The sequence below is a fragment of the Calidris pugnax genome, unplaced genomic scaffold, assembly GCF_001431845.1.
Source record: "Calidris pugnax isolate Ruff unplaced genomic scaffold, ASM143184v1 scaffold61, whole genome shotgun sequence".
In the NCBI taxonomy this organism is placed as follows: Eukaryota; Metazoa; Chordata; class Aves; order Charadriiformes; family Scolopacidae; genus Calidris; species Calidris pugnax.
Window position 1 is genome coordinate 2,726,260 of NW_015090945.1, and position 16,225 is coordinate 2,742,484.

Sequence of the window (16,225 nt, forward strand, 5' to 3'; positions counted from 1 at the left end):
CCAACTCTCTCAAGCCTGTCCTCCCAGGAGAGGGGCTCCAGCCCTCCCAGCATCTCCATGGCCTCCTCTGGCCCCACTCCAACAGTCCTTCTGATGTTGGTGGCCTCAGAGCTGGAGGCAGCACTGGGGGGAGGTCCTCCCAGAGCGGAGCAGGGGGACAGAATCCCCCCCTGGCCCTGCTGGCCACGCTGCTGGGGATGCAGCCCAGGATGGGGGTGGCTTTCTGGGCTGCCAGCACACGTTGACAGCTCGGGTTGAGCTTCTCATCCACCAACACCCCCAAGTCCTTCTCCTCAGGGCTGCTCTCCAGCCATTCTCCACCCAGCCTGTATTTGTGCCTGGGACCGGGGTGACCCAGGTGGTAATTTGCGAGGTGATAGCTGCAGGGATGGCAGGAGCATTGCAGGTTCAAGCAGAAGGCAGTGAAGGAGCTCCACCTGCCCTGGGGTGCCCTGCTCCAGCCCCCTGACCACCCTTGTAACCCCCTTTTCCTCTCCTCCACCCCTGCCTGCAGGGTCCGTGGGCAGAGAATGAAATTAATTGATTATGTAACGAGGTGCTATCAAATTAACAAACTAGAACAGATAAAGGCAGCTCTGTTTTCTGCAGTTTTTAATTATCTGAATAGGTCAATGTTTTCAGGCAGGAATGCGATCTTTTTCGTTCTTACCTGACAATGGCCCTTTATAGTTAGCAAATTGTCTGTATTCCAAGTATAAGAGGGGGCAAATTGGACTCAAATGCTCGTGTGTGAGCCGTGTACTGTCAGTCCAGTACCTGGTGGTACAGATTCCTACTAAAAAGAGTTCTCAAACTTTGTTTGGTTCTAATGTTGCCTTTTTTTGACGTACCTCAATTGTCCCAATCTTGTTCGCTCGGTGTATTTTAAAATTAGGAATGCTGAGATCAGGTACCAAAAGTAGCTAAATTAGTATAGATATGCTTATCCTAATTGCTATATGGTAGATATATATATATTGACCTACCTCCAGCGTCATTTAAAGGATATAGCAAAACTACAATTAGTGCTGTGTAAGTTAATCTAGGCTTTTAAGTTACAAAAGCATTGCTGTTTTGTTATTTTATTGATCAACTTTCATGCCTTTGAAAATACAAATTCCAGAATGACATCATGCCCAGTAGGAGTAATTAAAGCTATCTGATGAGGGAATTTAGAAGTTGAAAGGGATGATTGTAATTGATCCTGATTCAATCCTATTACAGCTTTTTATAGTTTAAGCTCTAGAGAAAGCAAACTCCTTGTCAGGGCTTTATTTTACGGATTCCTTTGTGTGTGCTATGCTTGCCGGTCTCTACTTTCCCTTTTAATTTTTTTTTTCCTTTTTTTTTTTTTTTTTTTTTTTTTTTTTTTTTATTTTTTTTTTTTTTTTCCTTTTTTTTTTTGTTCTTCTTCTTCTCCTGTAGTAAATAATGAGCTGCCGCCCGAAATCCGGCTTGCCAGTGGTCAGCTAATGGGTGATGACCTGTCCCTCCTTACTGCAGGAGAGCTGTCACCTTACATCAGCGACCCGGCGCTGAAGCTCTTCCAGTGTGCTGTCTGCAACAAGTTCACCTCCGACAGCCTGGAGGCCCTCAGCCTGCACGTGAGCGGCGAGCGCTCGCTGCCCGAGGAGGAGTGGAGGGCTGTCATTGGAGACATCTACCAGTGCAAGCTCTGCAACTACAACACGCAGCTCAAGGCCAACTTCCAGCTCCACTGCAAGACTGACAAGCACATGCAGAAGTACCAGCTGGTGGCCCACATCAAGGAAGGGGGCAAAACTAACGAGTGGAGGCTGAAGTGCATCGCCATCGGCAACCCCGTCCACCTCAAGTGCAACGCCTGTGACTACTACACCAACAGCGTGGATAAATTGCGCTTACACACCACCAACCACAGGCACGAGGCGGCCCTGAAGCTGTACAAGGTAAGAAGGCAGTGGCAGCAATTGCGGTCGGCGCCGAGTAGAACGAGGAAATTAACCGCTTCGGTGCTAATCGAGGCAGACTTTGATTAATCAGCAGGGTAAATGTTTACTGAAACAGGCGTATAATCGAGCAAAACCCATGCAGGCTCCTCAGGGTTCATCATGATTCACCCGAGGGCCCCTTTAGGATGCACTTACTGTGAACAGAGGGAGTGGAAGTTCTTTCTGAAAAAAAAAAGTTATCTCTTAACAAATGACAACGGGTGTTTTATGTCTTTCGTAATCTTCTCAGACTTTGTCCGTTGCATTTTGATCAGAAGCTTGACAGAGATTGTGGAAAATGATGATTTTTCCATATGGTGTGCAGGGAAGGAGATCCCTTTCTGGCATATGCGTCCGTTTGCAACAATAATCTGTCACAGCCAGGTTATTTTACGCAGGTATTTTCAGTGAGCACATGCAAGATGCCACATTATTACCAAGGATATTCAAAAGTGAGCACTGTCATCCTTTTGTCTGCCCTTCTTTTCCAAGCCAATAATGATTTTTCACAAACATGAAAGGGTGTGGTGTAGATAAATATGTTAGTAGAATGGCAACTATATTTTTATCTTTACTGGAAAAAACTATGTGGATATAATGAATATGTGGGAGTGATGAATACCATTTATTACACAACTTGTCATGACTTTTTCCAAACCCTAATTATGGGGTAACTTATTTTCTGCAGTGTGTTTACTGGATTGGCTTGATTGTCTTGGTTCAGTACAAAATATAACACATTCATTTCCAAGATGAATAACTTTGTAACTTATTAAAAACTTCTTTTGTCTAGGGGATATAAAAATTCAGGAAATATTGCAAACCATTAGTCACTGTAACAAGCTCTAAATATGATTAGAAAATCCATTTTGCAAGTGTTATCTATTGATTTATACTAGAAATCTGTGATAACTAAACTATCAGGAGTCATCTGCTGATTACAGCAACTATGCGGGTTTTCTCATCAGGTTGAATGTGTGTACACGGCACAAATATGGAAAAGCCCCAGCAGGCCTCTAGTTTAAGCAAGAAATAAAGTTTTCCTGGTGTTCAGCCATGTTCAAATAGTTGTTCGAAGTTAACATGGGATGCCCGGGCAGCAACATGGATTTTAATTTTATAACCTGATAGTTGTCACCTTGGTGGATCTGTTCTGGACAAAAATGGCAGTGACACAAGACAGGGTCTGTGATATTGTCCCACCATGCTGGCTGCTCAGCTAATTTAATCTTATATTTTATTTACATTGCATTTTTCCTTAACTCTAGGGAGGTGAGGGTTTTGTGCTTGTTTGTTGTTGGTTTTTTTAAAAGATGCAAAGTCCCATTTTGAAAAGTGCCAAAAGAGCGGAGAGTAGAGTGAGACAGTTCCTGCCTCAGCAGCAAAACTGCCTTCAGAGGTTCCCACTCCCCATCATCCACGACGTGGTTCCTTGCTCCCTCCAGTGAGGCTGATTGCGGAGCCACGCTCCGAGTCAGGGTTTTTAAATGATCCAGGTTAAACCTAGTTTCTCCCCATCTCTTTTTTGAAGCGTTACCTTGGGTTATTTCAAGGGTCTGTTTTAGAACACCGCTGTTCAGAGATGCTGCTGCAAACCGTGTCCCAGAATGGGTGATGGGAAGGCAGAGAGCTTCTCTCGGATGACTCCACTGCAAAAGCTTTGGAGACTGTTGAAAAAAAAGATGCCAGTTGCTTATTTTTTAAATAAAGCTATAGGCGTAGCTGTGGAGTTGCAAGGTACAAACTATCTACTCAAAACAGCGCTGTCTCTTCACTCAGCCCAACCTCTAGAGAACCCTTCGTCAAATGCATCTGGGTTTTCAGCACACCCTACAAATATTTGATTTAGCATATGAAGGGAGTGAGTCCCAGCTCTTAGCCCTCACCACCATCCCTGGAGGTATTTAAAAACGGGGCAGACATAGTGCTTAAAGACATGGTTTAGTGATGGTTTTTGTCAGTGTTGGGTTGACGGTTGGACTTGATGATCCGAAAGGTCCCTTCCAGCCCAGGCAATTTTATGATCCTGTGATCACTAAAAATGTCCTGCCGCTGACCCTGCTGCTTTGCCAGCTCCTAGTTTGTTGGGTGGAGCAATTCAGTAGCGCCCGTAGCTGTCAGACATGGCAAATGGCCATCGCTGACCTTTTGAATTCAGTCTCTGCATCAGTTTGGGTGAAAGACATCCCAGTCCTTCTCCAATGCACGAGCTCTTAGGCACCCTCAAAGCTTCGTGTGCACAGAAGGACAAGTGGAAATGTACTGTTGGTAACCAGGAGCTACAAGTCTGCTGATACGTGTATTTTCAAAGGCTTGTCCCTAGGATTCTTAGTGAGAATCTCAGCTTTTTAAAAAAGTTTCTGTCCCTCATGACTTCTTAGAGAAGCTTGGAAACATGAAGCCCACTAGGCTTAACCAACTCCCAGAAAGCAGAGCGCATGTACACATGCACACACTATTTTTATATAATCTCATTTTGAGGCTAATTTGAAGGAGAGGACAGGACTTATTTAAAACATCAATTGGGGTATTAGTATTATTATTTTTTAAGATTTGGGGTTGGCAGTACTACAATGTGTCCCAAATACCAAAATGTTCCAGATGTGTGTGCTTTATAACAGAGTGTAATGCCTCGGTATGTCACCCAGAAAACTTTAATTTTCGTTGTGGGTGTACATTCAGGCCTCAAGGTGGAAATAAATGAGATTTTGAAAGTCTGTAAAGTTATCTGCTAGCAGACTTGATAGTTTTGTCAGGTCTTGGTGAAGCTGTTGACACCAAGAGAGTTGTAAACTTTTTTTTCTCTTGATACATCAGACAAACTTTTAGAGCACCTAAGGAAAAAAAGAACATTAATTTGTATGAATAATAGATATATGCCTTGGGAGCGATATCGAATATTCATGAATTGTGTTTATATTCAAGCAGCTCCTCTAACTCTTTTAAAATTAAGGTGCTGTGAATATAGTTTGGCAATAAAAACTTTAATACTAAAACCATCTGAAAGCACAGCAAAAGAATCTGTGACTTTGTTCCTTTGGTTTGTCAAGTACCTCAAAGTTTTTCCTTTAGTCACTTATATTTATTTAAATGTTATTGTTTTGTGAATTTTCTTTTTATAAATGTTGCCGTAACAGCTTGATTTCTCTCCCTGTGCTTAACTATGGATGGAATAAAAGGATGTCTTTTCATAACCGTAGCTTTTAAAGCGACGGTGAACATCAGAGCTTCTCTTCTGAAGCTGTATAATTTTAGGCCGTACTGAAATGTCACTTTTAGAGTTGGATTCTAAATGTGGCAAAGTGAAACCTTTAGCTGTTTTCTAAGGTATTTAAAAAAGAAATGGCCTGATTGCTCCTTAGAGAAGGAGGAATTCAGCGCTGGTAATGCGGCTGCTGGGAACCAGGACAAAGATGGCCTTACCCTGAGTGAACCCAGCTTGGCCTAAATGAGTTTCCCAAAGACTCACCTTTGGAATTGCGGGGCTCGATACTGGCAAATGAAACCAGAGGACAGTTGTGAGTCCTGTGCAGCTTCCGTCAGGAAATGTTTGGTGACTCCACAAGTAAATGGTCATCAAAAAAGTCAATGTTGTGGACAACAGGATAACCACGAGCCAGCAATGTGCCCTTGTGGCCAAGAAGGCCAGTGGTCTCCTGGGGGGCATCAAGAAGAGTGTGACCAGCAGGTGGAGGGAGGTCATCCTGCCCCTCTGCTCTGCCCTGGGAGGCCCCATCTGGAGCACTGGGACCAGTTCTGGGCTCCCCAGTTCCAGAATGACAGGGAACTGGTGGAGAGGGTACAGCAGAGGGCTACTGAGATGATGAGGGGCCTGGAGCATCTCTCTGATGAGGAGAGGCTGAGGGACTTGGGGCTGTTTAGTCTGGAGAAGAGAAGACTGAGGGGAGATCTGATCAACACCTATAAATACTGAAAGGGTGGGTGTCAGGAGGATGGGGCCAGGCTTTTTTCAGTGGTGCCCAGGGACAGGACAAGAGGGAACAGGCACAAACTGGAACAGAGGAAGTTCCACCTAAACATGAGGAGGAACTTGTTTCCTGTGAGGGTGGCAGAGCCCTGGCAGAGGCTGCCCAGAGAGGTGGTGGAGTCTCCTTCTCTGGAGACATTCAAACCCCCCTGGACACGTTCCTGTGGGACCTGCTCTGGGTGACCCTGCTCTGGCAGGGGGTGGACTGGATGATCTCCAGAGGTCCCTTCCCTTCCAACCCCGTATCATTCTGTGGTTCTGTAAAGAGAGAAAGCCTCTATGGCCACAGAGCACATTCCCATTCTGCAGGAGGAGGTGTCCGACTTCTGGGGATTTGGGAGGCTCAGGCAGGACAAGAATCGGTCTCGGTGGATAGAAAATACATCTATCTGGAATGGCTCGTAAGGTGGCCATTTTGTAGCTTAGTCAAATAACTTCGGGTTCAGGGGACCACAAACATCGTGTCCTGCGCTCATAAAATAGTTTCCAAATACTTCTAATAAATAAATAAATACAGGGTGGCCCTTTCTGCAAAGAAAGCCGGGGTGGCTGAAAGGCAGTTCAACCAATCATGAGTGACATGATCAGTTCCTAATCACAAATAAATATTAGAAGTTTGTCTATCCAAAACTATGATTCAATTAGCCGACGACAGCTTGAATATCCATTACTTTTATAGTGGGTATTTAGTGCAGTTTGTGCCGTGTGTGCAGGTATTTCGGAGCTGAGGGAGAGTGACAGGCAGCAGTTAGCAGGCTAATACTCAGCTGTGTGAAAACTACCCTGGTTTTCCCTTTATTGACAAAATATCGATCGCTAACACTATTAATGCTCTGATTGTCAGTTCAATTTGGATAGATCACTTTAGCTCTTGTGTTCCCGAGCAGCAAAGATATTACCCAAAAGGAGTGACCTGATTTCAGTTTGAGAAGGTTAAAGGTGAAAGGTTAGCTCAAAAGCATCATCTGCCTTGCTGCTTAACTTTAAACTGATCAATTTAATGAAAATCTGTTTTGCAGATGGTGTTTTAATGTCTTTGGCAGGATTTAGGCAGCTTTAACATTAGACGTATGCTAGTAAAAATTATTTCTTTATTTGACCAGAACAACACCTTTTCTTTTATGTTTTAAGGTAAAAGGCATGTGGGATATGGTATTTTGGCAAAGGACCCAGAAGCAGAAAGTGTTGATGATCTTTCCATATGGGCTCCAAAACAGAATACCCTTATGTCTATTGCTAACCAGGACTGAAGAAACAAACAAAGCTGTATTCATTTTTTTTTTTTTTAACCCTAATATTTTACTTTGAACCCATAAAAAAGCACTTCAGGCAGAACTGTCCTTAAAAAAAAGGCTTGTCTTCTCCTCCTGGGGTGGAATGCAGCAGCATGAACATCTTTAACCTGAGAGAGCCCACCGATTGTCTCTCCCAAGCCCTGGATGTGTAGAGGCGCTCTGTGCTCCTTCCTCCTCACACACCGAGCAGTGATTGTGTTCCTTAGCTGGAGACACCATAAATAATAGGGCAAATTAGTCAATCCAAACGGTCAGTTTTATCTGATGGGGGTTATCTGAATAAACAAAGCATTAGATCCGCAGGAGCGTAAGGCAGAGCTTTGTGTTTACATCTTCGGAGAGTCTGGCCCTCACAGTTTTTGCCAAGATAATTAAGTTTCAGCACAAGCACGTCTTTCTGTTTTCAGATGTGTGCAATTCAATAGGAATTTCTTGGGCTGCTAATGCAGTACTATTATATGTTAGCTTTGTAATTAGCTGGGACTCTACCCCTGTGCTGAAACGCATTGTAGTATTACACACACGAGCGTAGCCTGCGTGTAGCAGTCCCCAAAGTGGTGCCCTTTGTTTCATATTGACCTTCCAACTTATTTAAAAAAAGAGTTTACAATGAGCCTTTGTTTTGTCCACAAATGATCATAAACAGCTTTCTAAAGAGCCCAATAAAATGAGATAATCACAAAATGTATAACATCGCGTATTGAAAGAGTGGAAGAACAAACGGGGCCTTTGCTATATTTTATAGGATGGATTTATGGTCCGTCCCTGGGTCACGTAGGGCCAGGAATGTTCACGCTCAGCTGCTTGGTCCTGGCAGCATCCTCGGCGGGAGCTGCAGACACCCTGCAGCCCCTGCCCTTCAGCTGGGGTCAGGCAATGCTTTCCCGAAGCGAGGTGTCCACTCCTCTGCTGCTTCAGAGTCAAAACCTTAATTAGACCAGCTTTTTGCTTTTTTTTTTTTTTTTTTTTAAATTTTTTTTTATTCCTGCATCTGTCGTCAGCCAAGCAGAATAGCCTGTCTGGATTCCCTAATGCTGTTTGGGTATTTGGATTTTAAATCAGGCCGGGGCGTTGGATGCTCTGCTCATCTCCATCCCGCGCGGGAGGCACAAGTGGGATTTAGTCCTTAGGTAACTTTTAGCCTAAGAGTTCCCCGAGGAGCACTGCTTGGGCTTTTCTCATTATCCTTGTTCTGGATGAAAGCGTCGTTGTTAGGAATTAACAACGGAGGTGGGGGGGTGCAGTGTGTGCGTACGGGGACGGGGGGACCCACGGCCCCAACCACTGTGTTTGCTTTACTCTGTTTGGCGTGAAATGTTGATACTCCATCAGCCTGGAATTAACAGAAAGTCACAGTCTTTTCATTTCAATTGTCCTGCGCTAACTTTTTAATTTAAAATCAAATATCCTAGATATGTGCCAGTCCAATTATTGAACTGTCATTGTCCCAGTATGATGGTAAAAGAGGTCAGGAGATTGTGCAGCATTGATTTGCATAAAAATCATTGTGGAAAGGAAATTGGAATATGTCTGCACATCAGAGGAGCCAAAACATGCTTTGCTTAATCTTATTCTTGTTGTTTGTTTGGGTAAAGAAAGCTTTTTTCACGTAGTGATAAACAGAAGTTACTCTCATTTGTTGCTAAACATCAACCTCACGATAGAGGATATTTCAATTTTTATAGTACTTTCAGGTTTATGTTCATTTAAGGTTTTAAATGTTTTATGGAATTTAATTTCCACTGTGAGTTTCAGTTACTGTAATTCAGACTGTGCTGCTGTGCTTACATGTATTAAGAGACACCAGTGTTCAAAGAAGCATTGTGTAGCCAGCTGTACATAGCTACACAGAGCATCTATGCCTGCTGCATATACTTACACAGCAGAGACAAGTGCATTTATTTAAAAAGATGAGCAGAACAGTAATTTCAAACCTCTTCTTTTTATTTTAAATTTAAAATGTAATAGTAGGGAGATAATTTTTCACATTCTATGTCATGTATATTTAATGGGATGTTCAGGTGCTGCCTGGCTCTCAGGTAGCCCCGCAAAATGGTCCCTGTAACAAACAGCAGGGGTTGTGTTGGGCTTCTGGCGCTCTGCCCCGGCAGAAAGGCACTCTCACATCATGGTTGAGAGAATCCCCATGTTTTTCCCTCGAAATGCTGCGTGGGATCCCGGCCTGGGTGCTGGGATGTGTGAGGATGCTCTGTGGCAGGGGGCTGTGCAGCACGGTCGGGGCAGGACCTGCCATGCTCAGCCCTGGCGCTCCTCGGGGAGCAGGGAGGAGAGCAAAAGAAAAAGGAGGAGAGAGAAAAAAAAGGATCAGCCTCATTTATTCAGCGCACAAAATGGCTGTGTAACAGCTGGGCTTTGTACCTGGAGTCCTTTCCTACTGACATTAGAAATATGTCATTATTTCTGACCAGGGTTCAAAGTGGAGGTGCAGTGTGTAGTGTGTGCACGAGTGTTGTGTCGGTGTGAGTGCATGTGTAGATGTGCATAAATAGATGGCAGGGATGGATTTAGCAGCCACTCCCTCCCAGCCTCGTAACACAGGGGGTTTTTTTTGTTACCCTTAGGAGATTTTAGCTGATATTACGCAACTCGCTACAGGTGTCTTCTCTAAAATTGTAATTACAGTTTACCAGACTCCCAGGTGGGATTTTTCTCCATCTCTTCCATGCATTTAAGAATGAATGCTAAAAAAAAAAATAAAACAAAACCAAAAAACAAGACTGAGAAATGACAGGAAAGTTGTATTTTGACATGCAGATGTGTACTTCAGCTTCTGCTCAGTGATTTAGGAGAAACTTTCCCTTGGTCTGTGCATTTGTCAGTCCATCCAAAGTGCCAGAACTGGGAAATTATAGGAAGGTTGATGGGAATAAAACCTCAGGGACCTCGTACGTACAGGGCAGAGTTTTGAGCTGTTTCAAACACAGATCTTGAGACTATGTTGGCTCTATATGTGTCTGTCCTGCTAAACAGACAAAATAATTTTCTGCATTTATTTTTTTCCTCTTTTGGGGTGCTTCTGGAGCAATGCTCAGTCAGATTTTGTAGGGAGGGATAGAGAAGAGGCTGGTGTGAATTGGATGAGTAACACCAATTCTGTTGGTTTTAGCAAGAATCGGGCACAACGCGGGAGACGTATTTTATGGGATAAACTTCCACATGTGTGTTTGTGGGCAAAATACAACACAGTACAACAGGAAATTGATAGTAATTACATTAGAATCATAGAATGGTTTGGGTTGGAAGGGATCTTTAAAGACCATCCAGTCCCACCCCCTGCCCTGGGCAGGGACACCTCCCACCAGACCAGGTTACTCCAAGCCCCATCCAGCCTGGCCTTGAACCCCTCCAGGGATGGGGCAGCCACAGCTTCTCTGGGCAACCTGGGCCAGGCTCTCACCACCCTCACAGGAAAGAATTTCTTCCTAAGATCTAATCTAAATGCCCACTCTTTCATTTTAAAACCATTATCCCTTGTCCTGTGGCTCCCCTCCCTGATCCAGAGTCCCTCCCCATCTCTCCTGGAGCTCCTTGAGGGACTGGAAGGGGCTCTAAGGTCTCCCCGGAGCCTTCTCTTCTCCAGGCTGAACCCCCCCAACTCTCTCAGCCTGTCCTCACAGCAGAGGGGCTCCAGCCCTTGCAGCATCTCCGTGGCCTCCTCTGGCCCTGCTCCAACAGCTCCATGTCCTTCCTGTGCTGTGGGTAAATATGGGTAGGGTTTTTATGGTAATAAAATGTAAATGCCAAGTGGTAGCTTGTAGTATTTTTTGATGCTGGAGATCTGTCTGTTGGGCTGGTGCAGGTAATACAGGCAGGTAGCGCAGAATGATGATGGTAGCTCCTCGTGCTGATGTGTAAAGAAGGCAAAGCTTTGCTCAGAACCCCAGGACCGTGCAGGAGGACGTCATGGACGTGACCCCCTTGGTCTGTGGCAGAAGTTGCCAGCCCCACCGTTGTGCAGCAGACACACAGACAGAGCAGCCTCGGGGGAAACTCTGTGTGTGACTCTCCCCGTGGGAGGGAAGGCATTAAGATAATCTTTAGCTTTTAAAGGCAGGGGGCACTGAAGGAAACAAAAATTGAGCAAAGGTAGTCCTTGAATGATGAAGAGTGCAGATTCCCATGCCTGGGGCATCCCACTGCAGTAGCAGTGACAAAACCAGAAAAAAAAAATAATGGTTTTGTCATATAGGAAGAGTATGAGCAATGCTCCTTGCTTATATGCACGAATAGGAAGCGACGTATTGCTAATGGGAGCCGTGAATGGTAACGCATTAATCTTATTCCAAGAGTGGATATTTGACCACATGAGTTGCCTCCCAACAAATGTCATTTTTTTTCCATGTAAAGCCGTTATCCTAAACTGTTAATCAAACCATGCTGTTAACGTGATGCATGTGTCTAAAATACACAACTGTGTAACTACTGGTTTATTGCTGGATTGTATGCAGGCAAGTGAGCATATAGGGACAGTGTTCAGGAGTCTGCCCAAAGAGGAGTGGTTGTTTGTAATCCATGTTCTCCCTTGTAAACTCTCCCGAGAACGTTGTATGGTGTTTCCTTGCTCTGCTTCTGGAGAGAACCATGGAGCCACCTTCACCCATAAAGGCAGCACAGAATCTTCTGTTCAGGGATATTTTGTGCCCGAATTTTTGATAGAAGAGTAGGTTGCCCTTACTCAGAGAAAGTTCAACATCAATCCTGTTGTCATGACCCTGTTCAAAGCAAAGGCCTACAGTAGAAACTCTTCTTTGGCAGTCACTTCCAATGGGCTGTATCATCTCGTTAGGAAGTTGTTTGACATGTATGGAATTTCTCCACTGACATCCTAAACTTGTGGTTGGGCCTATGGCTGGGAGAGCGGGAGAGGTCAGTTGTCTCCAAACTGCTTTGTTAAGAAGGAAGATGTTTTCCGTGGGGAATCCTGGAAAGTTGCCACTGGCTGAAGGATCACACCAGGTATGGCTGATGTTATCCATATGCTGAATTCAGAACTCTGGTTTCTAATGGCAGAAGGAAGGGCACTTATTCTCATTCACAATCAGAATATCTAGAGTTGGAAGGGACCCATAAGGATCATCAAGTCCAACCCCCTGCTTCTTGCAGGACTACCTAAAACTACCTAACCCATATGACTAAGACCATTGCCCAGACAGTCCTTGAACTCTGACAGTCTTGGTGCCCTGATGGCTTCCCCAAGGAGCCTGTTCCAGTGACCGACCACCCTCTCCCTGAAGAACCTTTTCCTAATGGCCACTCTGAACTTCCCCCGGTGCAGCTTCATTCCGTTCAAACAACAATGTTCCTATTTTCTGTGTGACCCAGACAAAAACTCTCTCTCTGAGAAACAGATGGAGGCAAAAATACTAGAGTTTTCTAATTGAATAAACACTTTGTGAATGACCAGAAGCTTGATATTTTTACAGCTCTAACAATGAAACAAAGTCTAAGCAGGGTCTTTGTATTCTTGCTCTTTGTGTCTGCAAGTGATGAGAGCATGGAAAAAGCCTTGCTTTACTACTGAAATGAGACAGCTTTTAGTATCTAGATGTTACTATTTTGGAAACACCCTTTGGCATTTGCAGATATGTGTGCAGCTAATGAATGACTGGAAATTAGGAAGAATGAAGCTGGTGGAAAAAACGAGGCCAAACTCCAAGTGCTTTTGAAAAACCTTATGTCCTTATTTGTCCAGAAACTTCTGTGACTCAAAATATTTGACCCAGGAGGAAGTCAGGACCCTGCTGAGATATATCAGAAGTCAGCTCTCAGATGACAAAGATCACAGGCCACAAAAAAGTAATTTAAGACTAATTTTCCTAAATTTCTGTCCTAGACTCATTGGGCAGGTTGGAAAGCACTACTGCATTGGCTCCTGGGGCTAACGTTATCACAGATGCATCTCGGAAATAGGTGGTGGACTCAAGTTGTGGACGTCCTCTGTCAGTTTTTGACTTGCTAAGATGGTCTTGTAGGCAATGCTGAATTGGATACTCTGTCAGTGTGCTCTGTCTCCCCGTTCCTACATCCACTGGTGTTTCTTGTGGCATGCCAGGCTTCACCAGTACCTTCATGATGCTTGAATTGCTTTGACTTATAGAACTCAAGGGGTGAAAATCTTTGGAACTAGTCATTGGGACTCCTGATGGGTATTTTTGAGAAAGAGCAAATCTTTTCTCAGTTAGACACTTTGCAGCTTCTTTGAGTGGTTTTGTTTGTTTGTTTGTTTTAATTTCTTGGAAAAACAAAAGGAAGAGTTTTGTGGGAACATCTCTGACTCAACATATTACATGTAGGACTTGGATTGAGAAGTCTTTCTGGGGTGTTTCTTTTCTTTCATGAGTTCTCCCCTGTACAGCTCAAATACTGTGGCCTCAAAAGTAGCAAACAGGTTTACCTAAAGCATTTTGAGGCATACAAAGGGCAAGAGCTCTGCTGGTTTTGAAGAGCTGTGTGTGTAATATTTTTTATGGCGAGGAAGAGAGTTGAGCTGGTAATCGATAAAAGGAGAGCTCTGAAATCTCACCTTACAGAGTTGGAGCCCATATCCCAGTTCATGCAGCTTCTGTGCTCTGCAGATACAAAGGCTTTGTGCTTCACGTGTTTGCAACAGCAACTCTCCTTTACTTCTAGTAGTTGTTTGTCCTAATAGATTTAGAAAGTAGGCTCGATACTGTCTGGACTAGGAAACAGAGCATGGCCTTGGGGAAAGGGAAAATGTGTCTGTAAGAGAGCAGAGGTTTGCCCCCAGTGTGTTTGGCAGTCTAAATGGACCTTACAGAAAGGTAATTAAGCATACCGCTTAATTTTTTCACATATGTGAAGAAATATCTCTCTGTCTTTCTGTCCTCCTGTATTTACCTGCAGACACGCTTAGCAGAATGTCTGTTGCTGGAAGGGAGGGGTTAGAGATGGAGCCTGAAGTTGTCTGTGCTTGGGAGAACTTGGAGAGACAGATATTGTCCAAGAGCAGTGGTAGGGAGGAGGTCACAGCTGTTGGAGACTGGGTTTCTAGCAGAGGGAAGCAAAAAGGCAGGTGTGTGTGCATCTAAAAGCGTGCACTTCCCAAGAGCATAAACAGGATTTAAAACCATGTGTGTCCACCCATTCCCCAGGCTGCCACCGTCACCTGTGTGACACTCCACACACCTCTCCATCTGCTAGTGTCTGCCGAGCTTAAAGGTTGCATTTTCATTTCTCTTCTGATTTCCTTCTTCCAGTCACTCATAATTTTCTTATAGACACTTCTCAGGGCTGAAATTATCAGGATTTGGTCTGGGTGTAAAGAATATTTCTTTCTTCTTTGGAGCTGTTTTTGAGCCACATAACCCTGGGCCTGTCCCAGTGAAAATTGCAAATAAAGTTAGTGGAGTACATCTCTCGCCATGGCTGCCTCCAACAGAAGAAAACGCTGTTTTAGAAGCAGCAACACATAAATAGGCCAAGTATGCAATCATTGTCCTATCACAGCAAATTAAACCATTAGTCCCCCTTATCTAATCTCTGTGCTCCAGACTGGCTAACAACAATTGCTTCTCAGAGCAGAGCAAAAAAAATCTTTCATGGGCAAATATGGAATAATATTGCTCATACAGGAAAATCCTTTTTCTTCTTGTATGTCCCCTGTACTTAAAGAACAATGAATTAACATCATATGAGTTCAAGTATCTTTGTTTCTCCCCCAAAAGATGGTCTTTGGGTGATCTTATATGTACACAAACATCAAATCAGTTTATAAACTGAACTCTTGGCTCAACCACATGCAGTGGGAAGGAGTTCCACAGGTTAATTTAACCTGCATATAAAGATCATTTTTCAGCTTTCAAAAATTTATGTCATTCATTTAAGTTACTAAGTTTTGTTTTTTATTCGTCTGGTAAGAGAACAAGATCACGTGTTCTTACTCGCTTTATGATCCTTCTATGTAATCTTTATATCTTCATCATTATCCTTATGATTATTTTATGATCTTTCTATCATGTCTGTCTTTTACTTACACTGTTCATACACCAAAGAATTTCAATCTGTTCAGTGTTGCTTTTAGTGGAAGTTTTTCCACAGTTCTGCTAATCCCATCACTGATCTCTGCACTCCTTCCACTCTTGCTAAGTTTTTCTTGAGATACACAGATATTTCAGAACTGAACACGCTGTTCTCAGAGGAACTGCATGATCTTACTGTCCCATGCCTGGAGCATCCAAAAATATAACCTGCTTTAAACAAATCCTCTTGCGTTCTGTGCTGGAAATCTGTTGCCTTTCTTCGCATGCCTCTTCACATGCCCTCATTCCTACTGACGCCCAAGTCTTCTGGAGCAGTTACATTTAACTTAAGACACCAGTAACATGTTCAATTGGTTCAAATTATTCCTTCTAATCTGCATTTTCTTGGATTCATTTGTCAATACTGAATTTCAGCTGCGTGCTCAGGTACCTTTAAACCTCTTTGGTGTTCCTGACGGTTCTCTGGCTCGTCTTGACTGGCACGAAATCTTTTACACCTCCTGCAAGATCGGTCCTAGTTTGATGTTAAAAGGCCCAGAGGTAACTTTTGTCCTGTTAAATGGCCTGTTAGTTCCCCCAGCTTGCTTTCTGTCTCCGTCAGCTTCTAATCCATGACTTTTTTGCCTCTGTGTTCAGTGCCTACACTAAGTGGTTAGGTCACCTCCTGCTCAGACAGCTGAGAGGGGAAAACTCCAGCTCTGAATTATCCAATGGAAGAATTCATTTCCCCCTAATACTATGGGAGCAAAGGAAGGAGGCATCCAGCTTCCTTCTTTAGGGCTACAAAGATGATGAAGGGCCCAGAGCATCTCTCTGATGAGGAAAGGCTGAGGGACTTGGGTCTGTTTAGTCTGGAGAAGAGAAGGCTGAGGGGGGATCTGATCAACACCTATAAATACTGAAAGGGTGGGTGTCAGCAGAGGAAGTTCCATGTAAACATGAGGAGGAACT

General features: G+C 43.9%; 1 protein-coding gene across 1 annotated transcript in view; it reads left to right on the forward strand.

Moving 5' to 3' along the window:
- Positions 1-16,225, forward strand: part of ZFHX4 (zinc finger homeobox 4) — a 157,927-nt gene that overhangs the window by 3,106 nt on the left and 138,596 nt on the right. Inside the window, exon 2 of the mRNA XM_014951924.1 lies at positions 1,426-1,928. Coding sequence (XP_014807410.1) covers positions 1,426-1,928 — 503 coding nt within the window. The remainder of the gene's footprint in view (positions 1-1,425; positions 1,929-16,225) is intronic.